We start from the raw sequence: 26,011 nt of genomic DNA, 5'->3' as shown, positions 1-26,011 counted from the left end.
TTAAACCTCAGAGTGAAGTGAGGAGGCCAAGTTCTGCAGCGGATCTCGGTCTCTCCGCTCTGACTCAGGCCTGATGGGAGCCAGATCATCGCTAAGTCACACTCCTGAAGATGTGTGACTGCGCCAGCTCTTTCAGAGAGATGCTTATTCTCTGAAACTCTCTGCAACACAGGCCTGGTAGTAAATGCAAAGTATGTGCACAAAGGGACACTTTGTTCACCCAAAGTACTGTTAGCTTCCTCAGCTGTCTTTTCACTCAGTTTACCCATGGTGTTTGTACTGAAAGGTGTTTGTACAGCTAATACCAACACAACAGTTTGAGGTTCAGACCTTTTAGTGTTTGAACAAGCGCCGCTTTTAGCTTCAGTTTCCCACACAGAAAAAACTGACTGGCTGAAAAGGTTCAGCTTTATCTCAGGACCAAAAATACATCTCAAAGGCATCTCTGAGGCGGAAACAAAGGGTCACTTACTCCTTTCAGGGCTCGAGTTGAGGTGCACTTTGCCATAAAGGCAGGAGACCTTCACATGTGCTTTGATCACGCCTCGAACGGTCAGAGCTCTTTGGATGAGGAGGACATGCTCTAAATTATTATGTTTCTAAAGGCAGTGAAGACACGGAACATCGTTCATTAAAGCTTCAAATTAATTAACAAATTAAGTCTTTTTGGTTGAATTAGGTGGAAATATTCCCATCTTTTCTGGAAATAAGGTTTGTACCCGACTTTGACAATTCTTCTTCTCTCTTTTCAGCCCGAAGGTAACAGGAAAGAGAGCTTTTTATATCCCACTCTGATTCAGGCCAGATTAATTTCACTCACACTCACCCATTAAGTAGGTGGCGATCTTGCACATGGTGGCTCCGAAGATGAAGTCTTCCAGGATGTTGGGGATTAGCGTGAAGGGCATACAGAAGATGGCCATCATCAGGTCGCTGACCGCCAGCGACAGCAGGAAGGAGTTGGTGACGGTTCGCATGCGCTTGTTCAGCATCAGGACCACGATGATCAGCAGGTTGCCGAAGACGCTGAGCAGGAAGATGAGCGAGTAGAGCAGGATGCGAAAGGAGTCGATCTCTGACAGAGACAGGCACAGACAGAGCGCGTTTGTACAAGTAAAGTACCAAATACACACTTAATGAATCAGCTTGTTTCAGTTAAACTTATCAGTGTCCAAGTGTAGGTTAATTTTTCTGTTGTCATGAGAGAGGAAGAAACAGAAGAAGAAGTGGAAGATTGACTTAACGAGCTGGACAACAGAATATCAGTTATTCAGACTCCCGATGTACTTCATGACGAACGACGTGATAAAGCAGAGGGATGGAAAAGGAGAAAATTAAAAGTAAACCCAACATCAGTATTCGAGGAGCGCACACTGAGTCAGGCTGCTCACCTGGGAAATAAAACTCCACTCGCATGAACATTATCAAAGTCTATTATAGGACAGAATGATGCCGTATAAACATCTTAAATTGTGTAATGTCAATATTTCCTTCCTTTCCCTCCGAGCAAAAGAAATTATTGTAGCGAAAATAAGAAGACAAACGGCATAATCAGCAGTGAGCAGAGGGGGTTTTGTGCTTCACTCGGGAACAACAGGATCACCGACATTTATCAAGGCACAGTGTCTGAGAAGTGGCTGATTGGCCAAGACAGGCATCCCCAAAAATATCCCCCTGCACCTGAATGCACAGATAAGTGGCTCATAAATAACTGCCCCCACGTAGAAGCTGCCTTTCCACCCTGACTGTTGTGTTTCTCAGTCACGGTGCTTCTTATCCTACACGTTTTCCTGCTGATTGACACATCAGGAGCAAGATGGGACTCAGTGTTTCTTATGTCATGATTGGATTTCTTGCAGGGCTTGACAAGCTGGATCAGAGCTTGTATATAAGGTCAGAACCTCGTGATATCCACAAAATTACTACGAGCTGACGTGAAATATCAAAAAGAGACTTCAAAGGAATCAAAATAACTAAGATAAAAACTAAAAAAAGAAACTAAATGGCTACAAAAACATGGAAGAAATCTCCGGTGATGCTAAATTAAAGAAAAATGACTTCAAAAGGAAACAAACGTGACAACAAGAAGATTCTAAGTTCTGCAAAGTCCAAGAAGATGCTAAAAACCTTTAATACTACTGTATTAAAGATTCAACTAAGATCAATAACTAAATCGAAAGTACAAACAAAGTGATGGAAAAGGGCAACAAAGATAAATACGTAACGACCATGAAGATGCAGAATGGCATCAGAGAAATCCTTACAAAAAGATGCAGTTTGATACAAAAAGATGTAAAGTGACAACAATGTGTGGACAGAACGAGGGAAATAATATTAATCTTCCTGAATAAAACCCAAATAAACAAAGTCATTTATTTCTAAATGGATTGATAACATTCAATAAAAGTTTAAAGATAAAACTAATTGAAAATTAAATGAAAGCACGCTTTTTAATGACAGCGGTATCGTTTGTAATCATTTATTTTCCACCTGCTGTTCCTGCTGTAATGAGTCCGATAAGCAAAGAGCAGCAGAGACATTTTGCAGCAGATTTGGTCATTTATTTCCTGTACGAGTGTGACGGGGTTTTCACCCTCTGATCCACACCTTGAGGAGACTATCAGCAGGTCCTGAGTCAGTCGTTCCAGTCGGACAGCTGGACTCTTATTGCACCCATTTTTAAACAAGCCACATATCTTCCAAACACTCTGAGACTAACGTGACATTTGGACCAAAAGAATTAGGAGAAAACAAACTTGTTGGAGGCCTTTAAAGGTATCTCAGCAGCACACTTATGAGGTTGGGCCACAAAGATCTGTTCAAGTCTATACCATTTCAAACTATTAGGCCAACTTTGAATAATCTCACACTTATGAAATGATTATTTACATAATGTGGCACCTGAGTATAACAGACCTGGGAATGCATGCGTGTTGAATTAGATTATCGGAGTCCCCATGAATACATAAGTATGACATTAGAAAGTCCTTTGAAATGGCTGAATGTTGGGCTTTGTAAAATGTCATTCAATCATTTAGGGTCTAAACCTTTTCAACTTACCTACGTATTTGATTTATTTTTGTTCTTTCAGGATTTGAATTTGTTTCCTTTTAAAAGCAGATTTGTTCAGGCGTCCCTCAGAAATAAGACTAAGTTATCACCTCATACATAAAATAGATCATTAAATAGTCCCCCACGATAAGTGTGTGTTAAAGGATTTCTTTATGTCCGTGCTGCCAGACATCAGTGAGAGCAGGATAGCTAGCTGGGGGGCTTTTGGGATGCTCCCTTGACTCACACCGGCCTGTCACAGGGAGCCTGCTTGAGCATGAAAGCATCTGACAAGACAAGGTCGGGTCCAGCCATGTGCGGCGCTGACTGGGTCCACTGACTGAAGGCATGTCTAACAGACTGCGGCGCTTCACCTGGGGGGCAAACCACGGCTCACCAGGACGAGGCGTGTTGTGGTTTGTGGGATTAGTCGTTCTTTGAGTCAGAGGACGAGGAGGGGGGGGCTGCTACAGATGCATTGGTGAGTGAAATGAAGCTTTGTACTCAATCCAGGTTGAGACAGGAAGCCAGTGGAGTAACATGTTGATATTTCTGTGCTGTCATCAGGATCCTGGCTCGCTTTGGATGTACTGGAGCCTCTGGTGACCTGTGCTTGGGGCAGAGTTTGGCAGTAATACGGAGGTGGTGGAAGGAGGTCGTGCAGAGGGGATTTCTATGGGATTTAAAGGTGAGGTGGGAGTCCGTTTTAATGCCAAAGAGGGGAGCATTAACACAACAACCAGGTAACAGGATATTGCAGCGTACATACATTTATCCACCTGTGCCATCTTGGATCTCTCGCAGTCCCTCTGCATAGATTATCTTTTCTATAACAGCACCGAGTATCAGTGGAATAAATGATAGGAAACAGCGTCTCCGCTCTCTGTAAAAGAATACACTTTCCATCCAAATAAGCTTAGTTAACCCTTCAACTTCAGAACAAATAGTAGCTGCGTTGTGCTGCATAAAATTAGATTTTTTTACAGTGGTTACTGTAATAATTTAACACAATGTAAACAAATCTGCACGTAACATTACAGCCAAGTTTAAGACCTTTTCTTTACCTTCTGCACCAGCAGATCAATTTCAGTGAATGAGATTTGTTGACCAATCTGGTACAAGAAGCATTAACACAAGCTGTGGCATAATTATGCCAAGTAGGCTTGTAGTAAACACCTGACAGTTTCAGGGAGGCAGTTCTGTTCAGTTTCTGCAGGAAAGCGGGCGAGTTGTGACGCATTCTAGATATTTTCATCACTCAGCAAGAAGGAGTTTGTGCCTCTGGGTTCTCTCACAGTTGCAGGAGGTGTAAATCTTGAATGTGATTTTGCAACAAGGTGTGGTTTCTTTACTCTCACCCTCTCTCCTGGTAGAAAAGGTCTGTGTGCAACACGTTTTACATCAGTGAAGCGCTTCATCTTGCTCTGTTGTTGATGAACTGTATGAACTCTTTCCATGGCTGTGACGCAGGTTCTGAGAGAACAATCAAATCTCCATTAGCAGCCCCGGTTTATACTCAATTCACCATGCCGGTAGGGGGGTGTGGCTGTGTGGTTTCGGGGGTTAAAGCCGAATCCTTGCTTTTTCTTCCGGTCACAGTTAACAACAGTAAACGATGGCAAGGTTTCACATGTAGTGAAAGCTGTAAGGTCTCTACTGTCTCATGAAGAGGCAGCTGCATTAGCCTCACTTTCACTTTATGCACTAAAGGTAAGCACAAAGCTGAAGGGAAGCAAGAAGCAGGTTTGCACCGGTGCTGGAGGAGGCTCATGTGGAGGAAAGACAGTGATACTTAAGGCTTCCTTCAAATCTTCTCCAACGAGAGGCGTAGAGGAGGCAGTTGCATTTCCTCTACTCGCCCCGACATCTACGGAGCCTAATGTAAGAATAATCTTCCTTGTGTGCGTCACCAGCCGTAGATGTGGTGAGAAAAGATAGAAACTGCAGATAGAAACTGTCTTTTGTTAGGGCAGCAGATGAGCTTTAGCACAGCCAGTTTAGGTAAAAACAATTCATGAATATTTCTGACCTTTTGATGAGCGCCAAACATGAGCAACGTGTCCAACTTTGAGGCATAACAGCCAGATGTCTGTACCACATCTAAAACAGCTGTGAGTAGACTCAGCAGCAACATGGGGAAGCTTACTTGGATGAAGGTTCTGTTTGTTCTTTATTTTAAAAACAGGTGCTTGGCTCATCTTAGACTTGGGATACTGCTGCCTGCAGCTATTGTTTCAGCCGGATAAACTCCAGTTGAGTTGAAGGAGTATGAGCTTTCTCCAGCATCGAATCATGTTCATGCAAAAGTCTGTCAGTGTTGAATTAGTAGCGGATCGTGTAATTCGTTCTATCTTCAATTTGTAAGCAAGGCCACGTAATGTGGCCACATTCTGCATAACTGTCTCGTGTTTGCTTCCTGATGGCCTGTCTTCCCACAGCAACATTACCTGTGGGTGAAAAATGTTGGCAAACACAGGTCACCAGACACAGTAAGTGTCACCTGTGTCTGGTAAAGAGTAGAAGAACTGTTCTGCACCTCCACATGTTGAAGGGCAGCGCAGGCTCTCCTGGACGCGGTAAAAACTGGCGGCAGATGGAGATTTGTGGCCATGTTGAGTTGATGCAAGGAAAAAACAAAATAGTGGATGAAAAAACACAAAGAGTCACTTGATGTAAAGTGGATCAGAATGAGATCGTGAGGTTTTGAATGAAGAACAGTTACCTATCGGTGTATAGCAGCAGCAGAAGAACTGATAGGACACAACATCAGTTTGTTTTTCTCAAACTTCTGTCGTCACTTGATATTTAGTTTTAGATCATCTAAGGGAAATATAGATTTAAAAAGCAACCATTGTCAGGTTTTGGTGCAGGAAGGGAGGACCCAGATTCAGAATCAAATCAAAAAGGTTCATTCCAAAAAACAATGGTAAGGCAAGAACAAACAGAGCTATCAAAAATACTTCAGTGTGAAACAAACTAAACAAAGCAAGACAAGACTAGGATGAATAAATAAACAAGGCTTTGGCTCTGTGAATTACAAGACTATGAGGCAAAATCAGACCTGGCGTTCGTGGCGTGAGCGTTGAGGGTAAAGAGGGGATTTTGCAATGAGTGATGGAAGCTATATACTGTGGGGAAGTGATTGGTGATGATGTGCAGAAAACAGGTGACTGGAGTGAAATTAAGTGGCAGGAAAAACATGACAAGAAATGACTCAAGAAACATGACAAAAACCTGAAAACAAGAATATTAAAACAAACCGTGACAACCATGATCAGTAAAAAACAAAGTTCTTATTGTTTAATTGCCTCGTCTCGCCTCCTAAAGCTAAGCTGATGTTTATTAATGTCTGCAGTCCTCCTCATAAATAGGAAATACAAATAGATTTTCTCAGGTAAACATCTTGATGAAAATACAGTCTGAAAATACCAATTTGTGAAATAGTCTGTTTCATGTAGACGTGCACGTCTCGATTTTAACCTGGCAAACCAGGTCGCTAACCTAGCTAACACAGTATCCAACTGCTTTGGGTGCCTAAACCTAAACAGAAAGGGTGTAAAAACAAAAGGAAAGATAGTTTTCAAAGCTAAGCTCATCCTCCTAATGTGGGCATCAAATAAACCCTCCGTATGGGATCTTATTGTTCCGGTCCATGCTGAGGAACAAATGAGCTGCTGTGAGACTGGAATGAAACACTCCAGCCAATGCTAAGTTACATTTTGTGCTGATCTGACAAACTGCAGAGGAAATGCAGAGCAGAGATAAAAGCCAGTGAGATCTGAACCCGGGACACTTCAGGATGCATGCTAATCACCTCCCTCACCTCAAAGACCCCTCAACTGAAAATATGAATTATTCTTTTGATGAGGAAATCCTCTGATGGCTTTTTGAAAGCAGCTTCATCAGATTGACATCAGCCTCAAAGCGATATCAACATGTAGTTTGTTTCAGTCACAGAGATGAAAGTGCAACACATTTAACTTTGAGAAGTTCCACAACAGAAAATATTAAGCAGTGGCGTTCAGGGACTGTTGAAGATTTCATTGTCTACTCATTGAGCACCAGTGCTATTTTGGCTGCCTTGAGCAGGACAAATCACTTTGACTTTGTAAAGTGTGACAGGTGTGTTCAAATCCTCTGGCATAAGAGCCTTCAGCCCTGAGACTCTTTCATGCTTGACATGTGGCTGAAACACCGAGACTGCTGGTTATGTTAGCATTGGGTGTGTTTATTTAACCTGTTTGCTCCTTTGAGCTGCACATCCTGTTGGCTGCTGCATTGCAGATGGTAATTATGTTTCCCCACAGGATTCATTAAAGTTTAATTACATCACCTCACATTGCTTTATCTGTAGGAGCAGATTAACAGGACTCTATAGGCACATCCAGCCATTTGAGAGCTTTGTCATATCTTGTGGGGTTGTGGAGAAAAAAAGGGCTTTTACGACTTGATCGGTGGGTCTGGATCTCAGCAATGAGCCATGAATAAATCTCTCAGAGATCATGAATAATGTGCAAGGAAAATCTAAGAGATTGTAAAAAAAAGAAAGCTTTGAACTATCTTTTTAATAACAAGCTCGCCACGAGGTTGTATTTCATATAGAAACCCCCTGTGAGTAGATGAAATGGTCCAAATTGTGAGAAATGACCGTCCAAATTACAAGTGAGGAGAGAGTCCTGAAGAACCGGAAGAATCTGCAGAATCTGCAGTAACCTGAGAAGCAGTGGACATGAGTCACGAGGAACTCGAAGGAGTCAGCAACTAATTATGATGAAGAGGAAGCTGTTGACTGATGAAGATACAGTGGATCCAGCAAAAGTTTGGGCACCCCACGATATTCAGATAACTTTTCCCACTTTGACTGAGAAACACAGCAAATTACAAAGCTTAGTAAATCCTCCGACCCGTGAAGTCACTCAGGAGACGGTCAGGACTGTAGAAAGAGTATGAACTGACTGGTAAATTAATTAAAAGTTTTAAGTATGTTGGAATGAAAACATTCCTGAACTGTCCTGAATCAGTGGTGAACCAAAGCATTGTGAGGCGGATAAAGGAGATCCTTTTCCAAAATGTTTCTCTGTGATTGATCGCTGTAAAGCAGCAGAAGGCCAGAAGCTGATTGGTCTGTTGGTTTTGTTATGTTTTTAGTTCTTGGTTTTTCTGTTATGACTTTAGGTTTTTCATGTTTTAGGTTTATGTTAAAGGGGAACTCCGGTATTTTTAAACCTCAACCTTATTTCTGGCATGAAATACGTTCATCTACTCACCGAGAACAGTTTGGTGAAAGTCTGCGTCCTTCAGAAGATATTTAGATAACTGGAGATCCATATAACGGAGTGAACGGGGCTTAGAGGATGCAGCCTCTAAATAAGGCATTATCTGTCTTTATTTCACCAATACTTTAAGAAGAATGAATGAATGAGCGTGTGCTATAGCTCTGTTAGCTCATAGCTCTGTTAGCTCATAGCTGCTGTTATGTGGCTACTTGCAGCTATAGGAGAGCTAACGGAGGGATTTCTACACAGGCACTCTACTGGGACCACTTCATCCACACGCCCCCCTGCAGCACAGCTCATTCACTCCGGTAAGAACGTCCATCTTACTCAAAGTTGTCGTCCGCGTCATCAAAATCTGATAAATATCCTGCCATGTTGCACAAAACTATCAGCAGCAAACTGTGTGTGAAGTTAGCCGACTGTCACAGAGCACGGAGTGAATAAACTGTGCTGCAGGGGGGCGTCGATGGTGTCATCCCATGTTTTTTGATCATAGTCTGGTTTTGTTTGTTTTGTCATAGTCGAGCTTTTTCTTCATAATCTTAGGGCCCGTCCACACGAGTATCCAGCCTCACCCAACAGGCTGTCGTTTGGGAAAAAGTCTCCGTAAACACGGCGCCGTTTCCAGAAATGTCTGCTTCCACACGGATTCACTGAAAACGACCCAAAACGCTGTAGTACACCTGCCGGGCCTGTATGTGGCGCTGTGGCGCTGCCACACCAATACACTGAAACCAGGAGAGGAGCCATGGAGCATGTGTATGAAGGCATAAAGAATCTTTATAATGTCCATATAAAGGCATAGACATGTAAAGAATCTTTATAATGTCTATATAAAGGCATAGACATGTAAAGAATCTTTATAATGTCTATATAAAGGCATAGACATGTAAAGAATCTTTATAATGTCTATATAAAGGCGTAGACATGTAAAGAATCTTTATAATGTCCATATAAAGGCATAGACATGTAAAGAATCTTTATAATGTCTATATAAAGGCGTAGACATGTAAAGAATCTTTATAATGTCTATATAAAGGCGTAGACATGTAAAGAATCTTTATAATGTCCATATAAAGGCATAGACATGTAAAGAATCTTTATAATGTCCATATAAAGGCATAGACATGTAAAGAATCTTTATAATGTCTATATAAAGGCATAGACATGTAAAGAATCTTTATAATGTCTATATAAAGGCATAGACATGTAAATAATCTTTATATAAAGGCATAGACATGTAAAGAATCTTTATAATGTCCATATAAAGGCATAGACATGTAAAGAATCTTTATAATGTCCATATAAAGGCATAGACATGTAAAGAATCTTTATAATGTCTATATAAAGGCATAGACATGTAAAGAATCTTTATAATGTCTATATAAAGGCATAGACATGTAAAGAATCTTTATAATGTCCATATAAAGGCATAGACATGTAAAGAATCTTTATAATGTCCATATAAAGGCATAGACATGTAAAGAATCTTTATAATGTCTATATAAAGGCGTAGACATGTAAAGAATCTTTATAATGTCTATATAAAGGCATAGACATGTAAAGAATCTTTATAATGTCTATATAAAGGCATAGACATGTAAATAATCTTTATATAAAGGCATAGACATGTAAAGAATCTTTATAATGTCCATATAAAGGCATAGACATGTAAAGAATCTTTATAATGTCCATATAAAGGCATAGACATGTAAAGAATCTTTATAATGTCTATATAAAGGCGTAGACATGTAAAGAATCTTTATAATGTCTATATAAAGGCATAGACATGTAAAGAATCTTTATAATGTCTATATAAAGGCGTAGACATGTAAAGAATCTTTATAATGTCTATATAAAGGCATAGACATGTAAAGAATCTTTATAATGTCTATATAAAGGCATAGACATGTAAATAATCTTTATATAAAGGCATAGACATGTAAAGAATCTTTATAATGTCCATATAAAGGCATAGACATGTAAAGAATCTTTATAATGTCCATATAAAGGCATAGACATGTAAAGAATCTTTATAATGTCTATATAAAGGCGTAGACATGTAAAGAATCTTTATAATGTCTATATAAAGGCATAGACATGTAAAGAATCTTTATAATGTCTATATAAAGGCGTAGACATGTAAAGAATCTTTATAATGTCCATATAAAGGCATAGACATGTAAAGAATCTTTATAATGTCCATATAAAGGCATAGACATGTAAAGAATCTTTATAATGTCTATATAAAGGCATAGACATGTAAAGAATCTTTATAATGTCTATATAAAGGCATAGACATGTAAAGAATCTTTATAATGTCCATATAAAGGCATAGACATGTAAAGAATCTTTATAATGTCTATATAAAGGCATAGACATGTAAAGAATCTTTATAATGTCTATATAAAGGCATAGACATGTAAATAATCTTTATATAAAGGCATAGACATGTAAAGAATCTTTATATAAAGGCATAGACATGTAAATAATCTTTATAATGTCCATATAAAGGCATAGACATGTAAAGAATCTTTATAATGTCTATATAAAGGCATAGACATGTAAAGAATCTTTATAATGTCTATATAAAGGCATAGACATGTAAATAATCTTTATATAAAGGCATAGACATGTAAAGAATCTTTATAATGTCCATATAAAGGCATAGACATGTAAAGAATCTTTATAATGTCCATATAAAGGCATAGACATGTAAAGAATCTTTATAATGTCTATATAAAGGCGTAGACATGTAAAGAATCTTTATAATGTCTATATAAAGGCATAGACATGTAAAGAATCTTTATAATGTCTATATAAAGGCGTAGACATGTAAAGAATCTTTATAATGTCCATATAAAGGCATAGACATGTAAAGAATCTTTATAATGTCCATATAAAGGCATAGACATGTAAAGAATCTTTATAATGTCTATATAAAGGCATAGACATGTAAAGAATCTTTATAATGTCCATATAAAGGCATAGACATGTAAAGAATCTTTATAATGTCTATATAAAGGCATAGACATGTAAAGAATCTTTATAATGTCCATATAAAGGCATAGACATGTAAAGAATCTTTATAATGTCTATATAAAGGCATAGACATGTAAAGAATCTTTATAATGTCCATATAAAGGCATAGACATGTAAAGAATCTTTATAATGTCTATATAAAGGCATAGACATGTAAAGAATCTTTATAATGTCTATATAAAGGCATAGACATGTAAATAATCTTTATATAAAGGCATAGACATGTAAAGAATCTTTATAATGTCCATATAAAGGCATAGACATGTAAAGAATCTTTATAATGTCTATATAAAGGCATAGACATGTAAAGAATCTTTATAATGTCTATATAAAGGCATAGACATGTAAATAATCTTTATATAAAGGCATAGACATGTAAAGAATCTTTATAATGTCTATATAAAGGCATAGACATGTAAATAATCTTTATATAAAGGCATAGACATGTAAAGAATCTTTATATAAAGGCATAGACATGTAAAGAATCTTTATAATGTCTATATAAAGATAGTACACGCCTGTAGTCCGTCTTTGTTGTTGTTGTTATGACCATAGACATGATAAAGTTTGGAAAAATACAAGTACAATGGACTTGTTAAAGTTTTATTCTTGTTTTGTCTCAGCCGCCATCTCAGGTTAATGGTTAGAGAGGCGGAGCTTCGTCCAGACGACTCCGGGCTATCCGCCATTTTAGGATTTTCCCTGCAAATTGCCCTGCGTACGATCAATAATTCCAAAAAGAGGCCAAATATATGATAATTTGACCATCCTGTGAATGTGTGGCTGCAATCAGCCTGTCGGACCCGGGTCCTCAACCTGCACCACGCCACAGCGTGCCTCACCCTATTTGACCCTGATAGCTGTGTTTCAGCAGCTGATGGCTCAGTTTGTAATGGAATTAGAGGATATCTGTTGACATGAATGGTCATGTTCTCAGTGACTAATAACACTTTCATAGAGAACTTCTCAGCAGAGGCAGATCTCAACCTGTTTGACTGCAAGACCAAGGGAAGATTTGGCAATTTTAGGAGTGGTGTCCTCAAAAATAGGATGAAAATAAAAATAGTTTGCATATAAACTTCAGAGCAAGTCTGAGTCATTGCAGAAACTCGTCCAGTGAGAAGTTAAGATAAAACTTCCTGAATACACAGAGCGAGTGAAGTATTGTTAAAATAAACTAATTCTGGGAGAAAACGGAGGATGGCTTCTTCAAAATCATGTGGAGTGATGTATTTTGGTGAAAAGCCGTCAATGAAAGCGTGCATTTGTTTTCTTACAGGATGTTAAGATATTTCCAGCTGTTCTACATTATTAAAAGGATGTAAATCTACATTCTTAGTCAGACTTTTTGGCCATAAAGAGATAAATATGGGACCATAATACATTTTCCTAAAGGAAAGACGTCCCTCAGACAGAAGGAGGTGCTTTTTATGGGACCCAGAACAAAGCCCAGACTGCCTCTGAATGTGATCAGATCACCAAAGATGCACTTTAACACCAGGTGGGGTGTGAACAGGGCCAAGTAACAGTACCTGGAATGTTTTAAAAGGAAATAAAAACAAAATGCAACTATTTTCAAATTGCATCAACTAATATTTTATTCACAATATAACACAGACAAATGTTTCAGTAAAAATATCAGCTTATCCTGAATTTGATGGCAGCAACACTTGGGACAGTTTAACTGTTTAACAACATCTGTAAACATCTGGGGACCGAGGAGACCAGCTGCTGGACCTTTGGGAGACGAATGTTGTCCCACTCCTGTCTGATGGAGGATTCTAGCTGCTCAGCAGTCCTGAGTCTAAATGTTTTCAGGTGGTGAAACATCTGGACTGCAGGCAGGTCAGTGCAGCAGCTGGACTCTTCTACCATGAAGCCGTGCAGCTGGAACAGATGCAGGATGTGGTTTTAACAGGTTCACATGTGGCTTCTTCTCTGGCTGATGGAGCTTTAACCTGCATCTGTGGATGTTACAGTGAGCTGTGCTCACAGACAGTGATTCCTGAGTGTTCCTGAGTCCATGCAGTGATTTCCAGGACAGAATCAGGTCTGATTTTAATGCAGAGCTGCCTGAGAGCCTGAAGGTCACAGAGATGTCTCCAGATCTTCTGAATCTTTTGGTATTATGTTCTGTAGATGATGGAATATTCAAAGTTTTTTGCAGATCGCTGAACCTCTGTTCATCTTTACTTCTGAGAGACTCTTCCTCTCTGAGGTGCTCTTTTTATACCCGATCATGTCACTGACCTGTTGTTAATTAACCTAATTATCTGCAACATGTTCCTCCAGCTGTTTCCTCTTAGTTTCACTTACTTTTCCAGCCTTTTGTTGCTCCTGTCCCAACTTTTTTGAGACGTGTTGCTGCCATCAGACTCAAGATGAGCTCAAATTAGTCATTAGATAGTAAAATGTTATGTTTTCTATCTTCTATTGTGAATGAAAATATTGGTTTATGAGATCTGTAAATCACTGCATTTTGTTTTTATTTACATTTTCCGCAGCGTATGAGCAATTCAACGCCTGTGACTTCAGCTTATAACACAGACAGAGTGTTCTTTGAGGTAATTTACCCTCTTTGGTTTTCACCCTCTAAAAAGTACATGAAAAAAACGTCTTAACTCAGTCCAGGCTGTTTTGAAGCGGATTTCTTTCTTTCTCGACAGGCTTTCAAAGCACAGGAACCTGCTGGTTATAACACAGAAAACATCCTTCTGCTTATCACCATTAATGGCTGTGTTTTGGACTCATTTCAATATCAACTTGTAAACACTCAAAATTGTGAGTAAACTCCTACAAACATGCTTGCTACACCTGCTCAGAGGAAAACTGTTGCTCCTTTATGTGTCCAAGCTGCCGATTCGTCTGTTTCTAACATCACAAAGCGCTGCTTATCCTTTCAGTCCTCATCATTCTTCACAGGCTGGCACAGCTGATCAGACAAAACCTATTTTCTAACTGCAAATGTAAGCTCTGAGGGCTTTACAACACGTATTATACCCTAAAACAGGGGTGTCCACATCCGGTCCTGGAGGGACGCTTCCTGCAGGTTTTAGATGTTTGCCTGCTTCAAAACACCTGATTCAGATGAAATGGACCTCTTCAAAAGTTCTGCACAAGCCTGCTAATCATGCACCGATCCGAATCAGGACATCTAAAACCTGCAGGACAGCGGCCCTCCAGGACCGGATGTGGACATCCCTGCGCCTAAAAGATTCAATCAAGGGATCCAGACAGGGAGCTTTTTTACCTCTTCATTTTTAAGTTTACTTACAATAAAAAGCTGATTTGATTTGACTTTGGCGGGCAGCATTTGGCGGATGGCTTATGGATCCAGTCATGAATAAATGTGACTGATTTCAGATGGGTTTACTGGGTATTTAAAAAGTCTCAGCTAATGAATCCTTTGGCAGCAATTAAGTTTGTTGCTTACGGTGCAGAAGTCCATCTGTGTTTTATCACTACATTTAGGCAAGTTACAACATGTATCAGCCAGCACAAATCAGCTGAATATGTCTTCTAACAATGTCACCCCATGAGAGATTAATATTGATTCTGCACTAATTTAACATTTTGAAGCTGAAAAGGCTTATTTGTCGCGCACGGACGAGCTCAGCACATAACAAATTACCCATGGGACTCATTTACACATGCACATTGGTGTGCAACGCCACTAATTCTTCATTAGCATAACTGAACATACAAAACTGGATGTTTTGACATAAAATCGTGCAAATAAAAGAACCTAAAACAGAAATATGCATCAAACTGAAAGCACGAGGCACTTTGGCACTTGTGCATTTTGTGTCTGAGCTGAGCTCATTAGTTTAAAGACAAACAGAGGCACGGTAACTGCATTTTAGCCTTTCCTGAGGGTGACAAATTCAGTTAATTGTGTCCACTCTGCTGTCTCTGCAAAGACAGTGACATGAAAGGAGATACGAGCCAATATTCATCAGTCAGGCTGGCCAGAAACTATTCAACACACACCAGTTTAGGATCAGGATGCCAGTACAGTCCACTGATTTTCTGTCCGTGACTTCCAGACTCTACAGCTTCAGCTGCAGTGTTTCACAATGAAATTGCATGTTAGAGATCTTTCCTGGTGCTTTTTTGATGGATGGCTTCCCACTTTTCAGTTTCTATGCTAAGCAAAGCCAAACAGCTACTTATTAGGCTGAAATGCAAGTAAATCGTGACACAAAGAAGCACCTGTTCACTTACATTTGATTATGTCTCTAAGTAACCTTTATTATAGCTGCACAAACTAACAATGAGCAGAGAATCCTCATTTTTACACTGTTCAGACCTCGCTGTGGAAGAAACTCCTGAAATGTAACAGCTTTAATGTTTATTAACGGTACACAAATCCAAAGCTCCACCTCTAATATTATTGTAGTGTCTCTTCCTGACTTTGCATAATCACTCCGAAGATTGTCAGACATCTATGAAGAAAGACTTCAAACATGCTGCAATATTTCACAAAATGTCAAGCAAACCCATCACTCCAATTCTCGAACAACTGCATTGACTTACGGTTGGATTATTACAAACTATGAAAATCTAATTTTGTTATGTTTTTACACCCTGTTCCCGTTCCTTTTATCCTTCTCCACAAGACAACGTCCATATTATCGCAATAAAAGGCACAAGATTTATGGTCACAGGACAACAAAGGCGGCGGCGGCGGTGCAATCAGTGGTTTTAATACAGTTTTAATGCAGAGAAGTTAAAGAGGAGGATCATACTTATTACACAATGTAAAAACAGGAATCAGCATGTTAATTTCCTCCTTCAGAGAAGTAAACACAGAGGGGCAAAGCCAGTCGGGCTGGGCAACAGTAGCAAACAAGACTGAAGACTAATGTAGATTTTTCCAGTTGGAAATGAAGGATAAAAGTCTTTAGAGTAACACTGAGGTTGTTTGTTTGTAAGTGCAGTTTGTTGTTGGGTCGTGAGTGAACGGCATTTGAGATGGTTGCTGTCTCCAACTTGACCACTAGATGTCAGTAATTGTCAGACACTAGAACCTAAATATGCTGTAGAATCTGGATTAAAGCCCCATCTACTGGCTCCACTAAGAAGGAAGTGTGGTTTGTACGCTTTGTCTGTTTGTTAGCAAGATTACTCAAAAAGTTAAAGGGGAACTCCGGTATTTTTAAACCGAGACCTTATTTCTGGCATGAAATACGTTCATCTCCTCACCGAGAACAGTTTGGTGAAAGTCGGCGTCCTTCAGAAGATATTTAGATAACTGGAGATCCATATAACGGAGTGAACGGGGCTTAGAGGATGCAGCCTCTAAATAAGGCATTATCTGTCTTTATTTCACCAATACTTTAAGAAGAATGAATGAATGAACGTGTGCTATAGCTCTGTTAGCTCATAGCTGCTGTTATGTGGCTACTTGCAGCTATAGGAGAGCTAACGGAGGGATTTCTACACAGGCACTCTACTGGGACCACTTCATCCACACGCCCCCCTGCAGCACAGTTTATTCACTCCGTGCTCTGTGACAGTCGGCTAACTTCACACAGAGTTTGCTGCTGATAGTTTTGTGCAACATGGCAGGATATTTATCAGATTTTGACAACGTGGACGAGGACTTAGAGTAAGATGGACGTTCTTACATCCATCGTACTCAAAGTTGAAAAGCAGGTACACGACCTTAATTAGATGAAAAAGAAGACTAAGTTGCATTAGATGCAGTCGTAAATATTACTACTAAGATGAGTATAAGGACACATATCTGCAGAGGCAGGATATCTGTCCACAATTAAATTCATAAATCTGAATTTTCAAACAATTTTCAAACGGTTTGCTTTAGTTACAAATGCCAGAGGTGTATTTATGACACAGCATACTTTATCAAATTAAAAAGTCATGTTATTATTCCGAGATACTTTTTTACGACCCATTTCCTCCTACTTTTAACTGCAGTTTTGTTCCAGTGCTTGTTAATGTGCTCAATGCAGCTGTAATTTTCAGAATCTATGGGAAGAAATGAAGTGCTTTGACCTCAAACTCGAAACAGACTCTCTGGTTTCTTCATTCACCACATTGTGGTATAATAGGAACCGGCATCCCATAGCTATTACAAGAGCTACCTCTTTGGGGATTTATTTATTGAATTACACATTCAGTTCTCCTCTTGAATCTCATAAATTACTTTGTAAACCAAACCAGCAGCTTCCGTCTGATTAACTGGACTTTTGTTTTCTGCACTATAGGCACCCAGAACTTCAGAGTAAAAATCTAATCACACCTCTAATATTTCCTAAATCCTTAAACATCTTCCACCATCCATTAAGGTATCGAACGCCCTTTAATGGGTGTTATTGAAGAATTAAATCTAAAATATGGAAACATATTGAATGGACGTGATATTTGGGTCCTGAGGCGGCACTGAACTGAATAAAGACATGATTTGGTGTATTAATGCACGAATAATCCCAAACATTCCTGTGTACAGCACGGGTTCCTTTCTACTTTTGTCAGTATAAACGGTTTTATAAAAAAGTCCTTTAAAGCCCCGGTTTACAGCCCTGAGAGCGACATGTAGCCACGAAGCAAGTCAATCTTTGCTTATTTCAGCAAGACGATCTCAAACCGGACAGTTGATGCAACATTTATAACGATTTTAACCATTCATCGTATGCATTTAACCTGATGCTAGATAATTGGTTCAGTTCCCCTGCTGTTAAGTTAATAAAACAGCGGGCGAACGGCGCTACAGATCAATACTCAGGGAATCTTTCTTAAAGCTGATACTCGTGGAGCGAACTGATGAGATCTTCCTCATTGTTCAGCCTCGCCAGGTTGATTCAAACTGTGTGACCGGGGGCTCACACCAAAAGCGTCATGAGTGGCCAGCTACCATTCATTTTCAATGTAAGCTGGCCTCGATGGCGGCGAAAAAAAGGTGGAAAAAAGCGGAAAACGGCAGAGCGCAAACACAAAGAAACACAAAGAAGGCTGCCAAGAGTACGATCCATGGTGAAAGAGGGAACCGATGTATGGATGGGTTATTATATATATATGCTAGTTGCTATACATATAAGCCCCGCCCCTTTGGCCGCTTCCGGCGGCAGAAGAAGTAGAAGCGGCGGGTTGTGTTGGTGTGAGCCCCCGGTTACAGACCCAGCTGGGTGAAACTGGTAGAAATGTAACATTTTCATGTTATTCTCCTGCATTTGATAGACTAAACTCATGTTGTTGCACCCCCTTCTTCTTCTGTGGCCGCTGCATTTCTACCATTACTCATTTTGGTTCACATATTCCAACATTGATGTTCATTTTTTAGTAAATGGCCATTTTTCTTTGTAAAGGTTACCTGAAACATTTATGAGTTGCGGATACTTAATGAGCTTATTCCGAAGGAGATACTTCATTTACTCTCCAGGGCTGAGGGAATCTTCCCTGGAGGTCTGACATCTGCACCGTGAAGAGTGAAGCTTCTCGAAGCTGGAAGACACTGAAATATTTGTGTATGTCATGTCAGACGGACGTGGGCTCACCCTTTTATCAAATAAAAAAAGATTTCAAAGCTGAGCTTTGCCTCCAAAAGGCAAACGGAGACTTTAACTTAATGCCGTGAGTCGGGCGTCTCTTTTGTTTGAGTGAAGGAGTTTCCACACCACAGCTGGTGCTAAAACATTATTTTCTTTATCGTCAGTATAGATTCAAGCTCCACTACAGTTTTAGCTAAAGGCCACCGTATAAAAAGGGTTTTTTGTCGGTGAAATCGGAGTCTCTGCAGTTACTGATGGCCTCTTTGAGGATGGCAGGATATCAGGCTGTTGTCAACTCATACAAAAGCATGAGCAGATAGTTTCTCCTTTTGCCAAAATCTCTCCATATCTAGAGTTGTGATGTGGACTCGGTCCACTTTTATCGGAGCAGTATTCACCACCATCTTTTAACAGTTAGGGTCATACTAACAGCGGATATTGTGCACCTCCTGCTGTATTATTCTAGTCTACTTGGTTGGTGCTTATTGCGCAGCGTGCACTATAAGCCGTGTGTAATAACCACTTAGAAACCTGTTCTAAGATACACAAAGATAACAGTCTGCCACGCAGCATGTTAAATTAAAGCCACATCTGAGCTGATTCTATCATGTAAACAGAAAACTGGGCTTATTTTCACAATATTCTGCGGCTTTAAACATGTTACCATGATTTATACATGTGAGCACGGGCCTCGCAGCCTCTTTGTGGCGGGCCTGGTGCACTCATGCCAGCTGTGGCATAAAAGTGAACAAAGGGCCAATTAAATTGTTAATTACAACATCGAATTGCATTATCCTGACAGTCTTTGCTATTAGTTGAGGAGGCATCTTGGGATTTAGGCCACTGTGATGGGGTGGTATTTTATAGAGGAATTAGGTTTGTAAAAGTTAATATAATAGAATAAAACCATAGTTATTTTCAGCTCAGTTTGCTGCTGCAGTGGTTGTGAGATTTTCTGATTAATATAAGAACTAAAAAGCAGAAGAATCATACAAAGTCATATGAGAATGCCTTAAAAACAAATAAAAAATGCCCCGATAAGAATGATCGTCGTTTTAAAGCTTCTGCCGCTAACTCACATAAAAGATCAGCTTCTTTCATTTGAAGTGATTTTGAAGTTGATTCCAATCAAAGGGAGCAGCTAAATTAAATGCCCTTTTCCCCTGTTCAGTTCAGGCTCTGGGAACAGGCGGCAGGAATAGATCCTGAGCACGAAGAGAACGGCTTTCTGATCTTTTTTTAAAGATAAAAAGCCTCGTCTGCGTGTACACAAAGTGGAGCGATCAACACGAGCAGAGCTGAGTTCGAGATGTAAAATGAGTTGTAAACATTAGAGCTCCATGGCGGAGGAGCTGTATCTAAACATTGTGAGGATGCAGGCAAGGAAACAGACACCAAGGTAAGAGCCACAAGCCTCCGTTTGGCTTTAAATGATATCCCAGTTCAATAAATCTGGCAGGGGTGGTTCCACATGGAGGGGGGGGGGGGGGGGGGGGGGGGGGGGGCAGGTGTGAGCAACAACAGACAGGCATCATGGGGCTCTGCTGCTCCGCTTTGACCTGAAGAGTCAGCAGAAGTCTGAGAGCAGAATACGATAACATCTCATGGACATAGAAGGATTTCTGCTGGTCGAACACTGAATAAAACACCACAGCGTCTCTGTTTCTGAGCTTCGTGTCCTCCTCACATACAAGGTCTTAAAAAGTCATTTAGCACAGAGGGAGGACTGGCTGAATAATTTATAGAGAAACGATTCGAGATGTTTTCAGCACAGCAGCAGAGGCGAGGGGAAAATATTAAAATGAAGCTCGTGTTTAGACCTCATTACGAAGTCAGCCCATATGTTCAACTGGTGTCCTGATAGAGGACTCTGGGACCTTATCTCCCCCAGCGCTGGGCTTAATCTCCTTTAGCTCCGTGGAATTAGAGGAGCACAAACAAACACCCTGAATTAAAACCTCTTTTCACAATAATCGCCCATCCAGCGCCCGCTGCTCATTGCTGCTGCAGAGGGAGGCAAAGTGGGACTGATTGGATACACTGAGGCCGGGGAAGTCGGCTTCAACAGAACCACTGACTGCAAATTATTTTCTGGTAAAAACAGAGATAGACGGCATGGAGAAATGTGTGTGTGCCTGCACCACCCGGTTTGTTATCTGTGATGAAATTAGTTCTGTTAATTACATTTTTAATTAGTCATAGACGGCAGTCTGTAATTATTTGGTATTATTTTTTGTAAATATTGGCTGAAAGATGGTGAAGTGAACATTTATGGACATCTTGTTCCAAAAAACAACAGAAAGAGAATATTGTTTGCAATAAAATGTAAAAAACAAGGTACTGGTTCATAAAGGATCAGTTTGGGGGCAGATGTTGCCACAGAAGCGGTTTAACACCTCAGTTTGGATGATTCATCAGACAGTTGAAGCACAAAGCGGAGAAAAAGCGAGAGGGTCTTACCTAAGGTTCTGGTGGCCGGTTTGGGGAGGTCGGAGCTGTTCGCGCAGCTCATGTTATACTCGGTAACTTCCAGGCTGAGGTTCCCCTGCTCCCCACAGCCACGCACACTGCCGTTCAGCGCCTGCAGAGCCATCCTCTCCGTCCACGGAGACAATTATCAGGACTATTATTATACCTGCGCTGGGATCAACTCGCCTTTTTCTTCATAACAGCCGGAGAAAGGGGGCGTTGTGAAACTTCCAGGGAGCTCAAAGTGGAGTTAACGGTTTCTAAAATCTAAGAGCTTGCAGTAATTGGACAATGATCGCACATGTTAACTGATGTTAGGTCGTGAGGGAGTCGTGAGGGAGTCGCGAGGAGCGCTCAAAGCAGCGGACTGAAGCCCGACTGTGGAGGAATGAGGCAGCGCTGCTAAGGCAACTGAGGAGCTCTCCTCTTCCTCACACGCACGGTTTCCCTCCCTCCTCCTCTTCATTCAACTCACGACTGTCACTGTACCGTTGAGTCTAAAGCCGTGCACGGCGGGCTTCTCATCTAAAGCTGCAATGTTGCACGAAAGACTGAAAGTGTGGGTGGTTTCTATGAAGAATGGTCATAATGAGAGGAAGGACGGTTCCCACAATTAAGGCTCTTCGTTACTGAAAATAAGCTCGTTAAGGATATTTACATGGTGTGAGGGCGTAGGTGTTGATGACGACTGACCGTGACTGGATACCTATAAATAAAACTCAGATAAGTGAGTGTAGGTAAGTCTAAACTTGTTAGGGTTGTCTCTCTGGGACACTTTAAGCACCGATTTTAGGGTCCAAAAAAAGGGGGAAAGACCATTTTGTAACGTAAAACAGAGGCAAAAATTACATATAATTGTAAAAAATGCAACCCCAGTTCCAAAAAAGTTGGGATGCTCTGTAAAATGTATAAATAAAAAGAGAACGCAATGACGTGCAAATCTTTTAAACTAACATTTTATTCACAACAGAATATAGAAAACAAAACATTTGGGTCCCAAACCCCTCTAGTGTTGTTTTAACCCATTTAATTGATTGAATCACCCACAGAAATAATTTTTACCATAATTTACATAGTTTTTTGTGTAAAAGACGTCTGTTCTGTATGCTGTGAGTTTGGAGATTTACCAAGTTTATTGTAGGTCTTCAAAGGCGGCATGCAGAGCCGTCTTGGAAGGATCATTAGTTAGCACTTTTAATCTGATTCCTGAGCTTATTCTGCACATTTTGACATGCAACACATGGGGTATCAGGTTATATGAAGTGCCTTAAAAGGTCATTATAAGCACAAATGGCAAATATTGACATTTATATCACAGACTCTTCAAGGTTAAGTTGTTTTGAGGTTTAGAAACCACAAAAGGGATTCTTAAAACCTCCACATCTTTTAAGATGTGGACCTAAAGACACTGTTAGAAATAATCCTAAAACTAAATAACGAGTAAAATAAGCAATACTTTAATGTTCACATTGAATCCGCCTCTGCAGCACAGCTCATTCACTCCGATAAGAACGTCCATCTTACTCAAAGTCGTCGTTCACGTCGTCAAAATCTGATAAATATCCTGCCATGTTGCACAAAACTATCAGCAGCAAACTCTGTGTGAAGTTAGCCGACTGTCACAGAGCACGGAGTGAATAAACTGTGCTGCAGGGGGGCGTGTGGATGAAGTGGTCCCAGTAGAGTGCCTGTGTAGAAATCCCTCCGTTAGCTCTCCTGTAGCTGCAAGTAGCCACATAACAGCAGCTATGAGCTAACAGAGCTATAGCACACGTTCATTCATTCATTCTTCTTAAAGTATTGGTGAAATAAAGACAGATAATGCCTTATTTAGAGGCTCTAAGCCCCGTTCACTCCGTTATATGGATCTCCAGTTATCTAAATATCTCCCGAAGGACGCCGACTTTCACCAAACTGTTCTCGGTGAGCAGATGAACGTATTTCATGCCAGAAATAAGGTCTAGGTTTAAAAACACCGGAGTTCCCCTTTAAGTTGGTCGTGGTTCACCTGAACATCGTCTCTCAAGCACAGAAAACGTATTATTTGCAACCTTTCCCCTTTAAATGAAATCATCAGAAATGTTTAGGTGAGCACTGTGTCGCCTTTGGAAAAACAATGAAGCGGTCATTTCCCAGTGATTGGGACTAACGCCTCTAAGAAGAAACTTGGCATTCAAGCTGCGTGCGTCTGAAGTTCTGCTCAGACTATTTTCCTTTTGAATTCATTGTGAGATATTGTGTGACCTTCCCCATTTGGGAATGATTGTTGTTGATTTCTCTGCATCACGGAGCAACCCTCAGGTCTCACAGCTTGTCAGTGCAACAGTGAGCCACAATTCACGGCCGTTTAGAGAGGAGTAACAGCCCCTCTTTTTTAAATCGGATGCTGCCGTGTCTGCAGAACAATAGATTTTGCACATCTTGTGTTTTTGGAGGAGTACTCATTGTAACTGGATGTTTACACACTGACTACACCAAATGTTGTTGTTTAAAACAAGTGAACGTCTGGGAGATTTTCCATTTGGCTTTTTGGCTGACCCACAGGAAAAGGGTGAAAACTTCAGGGACTCCTGATGTGAAATGTGATGGCTTTGCTCTCTGAGAGGGCCTCAGGGTTTAATCCAGTTCATGTGTTTGTGCTTGACAAAGGATACTGATGCCATGAAAAGTGTCTGGAGGCAGCAGGGTTTGAGGCTCGCTCTGTGGGAAAGGAACATGATTTATTTTTGTGGGGGGGCTGCTGTCCATCCTCATGGTGGTTTTACAAGGACTCTTCTTGCTTTTATGCTGCTGTAATGTGTGGGAGGTGTAGGTGCTGCTCCAGCTTGGCTAACATGTGCTGTTTGAAAAATAACAGCTTATTAAAGTGATGCCCAAAGTCTCTTCCTCCCTCCTCCACTGGAGCGTTCAGTGTTTGGCAGCTTCTCCACATTGATTTCCAACTATTTTAAGGTCGTAACCAGCTCGTCTGTTGGGATGGGGAATCTGCCTTTTTGACACTTTGGGCTGTCAGAACATCCTGCTCCAGTTGAGGCATTTCGCTGATATTTTACTTCAGTGGAGGAGAAACTCTTTGTTTTAAAATCCCCGTCTAAACGAAGCTCAGCCAGCCCCCCCTGAGGGGTAAAGGGATGGTCACTCTGCCTGTTTTAAGAATTCCTGAATGCCTCAAAACACATCGCTGTGATCACCAAAGTTTGCATATTTGTCTCCGTTTATGATCAAATTCTTCAGTAACAAAATGGAGCTGCGAGATTTTTCACCTGCTGCTGTCAACAAGAGGTTTTTCCATGCATATGAGGTGGAAAATGGAGCATCAGCTTACAGGTTCTAATGTTTACTGTAGCTCTTGGTGTGTATCAGTTTTACATTTCATTATATGAAGGATCAAGTGCTATTTCCAGGCAGCTTGAGACTATTTCCTATGACAAAGTCAAACTTTCGGTGGTTTTCCTGCCTTCAGTTCTGCTCAAACACATCTCAGGCTTCATTACATTTTCATTTACAGACTTTCTGTGTCTTCTTTACAGAAGAAAATCTATTTAAAAAGAATCTGTTGATCTAAAGAAGGCAGCTAATGTGCCAGCTGTTCAAATAACCAGCTTTTAATCTAAGAAGCCACTGCAGCTCTTGTATAGCAGCTTGCTTAATACTACCACCGCGGGTTCCCCTGCAGGTGAATAAATCCTCAACTTGTGAGGGTAAAATGGTCTTAAATCAATCTAAAAGTGGCTGGGTGGGGACATGAGGTTTTGCAGGCAGTTTGAGGAACCAGTGGAGCAAAAATATTTAATATCAAGGCTTTTTTTTTTAGACTTTTCATTGGATTGGCAAATAATAAAACTGATTGATGAAAAAAAATGAATAAAATGATGAAATATAGAGATAAGCAGCAATTAAAATCATCCTAGGGTACATTAACAATCTCTTAAAACGAGTTGAATTGTTCTTAGTGGAGGAAGACACGTGGTTTCTCAAAAAATGAAAGATCTACACACAACAATTCCATAACACTGGCATAATATTGATCTATAGCAGGCATTCGGCGCCTAAAATAATTCTTCAGGCTGTAATAAACTGGATTGTTCAAAATAGGCTGACGTCTGATACTGAGAACATGTAATAAAATCTGTCTGAATTTAAACATGTTGTTCTTTTGGACCTTTTGATCTAACGCCCACATCTGTAATATGTTCAAGCGGCTCAAATCCAATCAAAATGATGACTGCCTGCGTCTCGGGCATCAGCTCAGTGAGGAAAACCTTGTAAGCGATGATGTGAAATGTATCATCGCCGATCTGCGTCTCACATTGATGAGGCTGTCACTGAGCACAAGCTCGTTCCGGGGTCCTCGAAGGGTTTTCAAGGCTCCACTCTAATCTCGTATAATTATATAATGATGCTCCAGTTCATGTGAGCTTAATACTGACTGCTGTAGCCGCTGGTTTATTATCATGATCATTATCTCTTCAAGTGTAGAGAGACAGCTGAGAGGTAAATGACCAATTAAATCTTCTCTGATGCGAGTGTATTTTTCGGACCATTAGACGGTCTTAAAATCCTTTAATTCTCTCAAAAATCGACAGAGTGCCTTAAAATGCAGTGCGCCTAACGTATGAATTAATTCTGGTTGTGCTTTCTGACCTAGAACCGATTTTATGT

At 40.4% G+C, this 26,011-nt stretch overlaps 1 protein-coding gene across 1 annotated transcript in view; it reads right to left on the bottom strand.

Annotated features, from left to right (window-relative positions):
• The window catches only part of LOC140279464 (cholecystokinin receptor-like), a 52,642-nt gene extending 30,927 nt beyond the window's left edge, over positions 1-21,715 (bottom strand). The window contains exons 1-2 of the mRNA XM_072374638.1: positions 21,341-21,715; positions 827-1,075 (exon numbers count right to left, since the gene is read on the bottom strand). Coding sequence (XP_072230739.1) covers positions 827-1,075; positions 21,341-21,473 — 382 coding nt within the window. The 5' untranslated portion in view covers positions 21,474-21,715. The remainder of the gene's footprint in view (positions 1-826; positions 1,076-21,340) is intronic.
• Between the last annotated feature and the right edge of the window lie 4,296 nt (positions 21,716-26,011).

The sequence above is a fragment of the Leuresthes tenuis genome, unplaced genomic scaffold, assembly GCF_036924035.1.
Source record: "Leuresthes tenuis unplaced genomic scaffold, fLeuTen1.0.hap1 SCAF_1, whole genome shotgun sequence".
NCBI lineage: Eukaryota > Metazoa > Chordata > Actinopteri > Atheriniformes > Atherinopsidae > Leuresthes > Leuresthes tenuis.
Note: the sequence above shows the minus strand (reverse complement) of the source record. Positions and strands in the feature narration are given on the sequence as shown.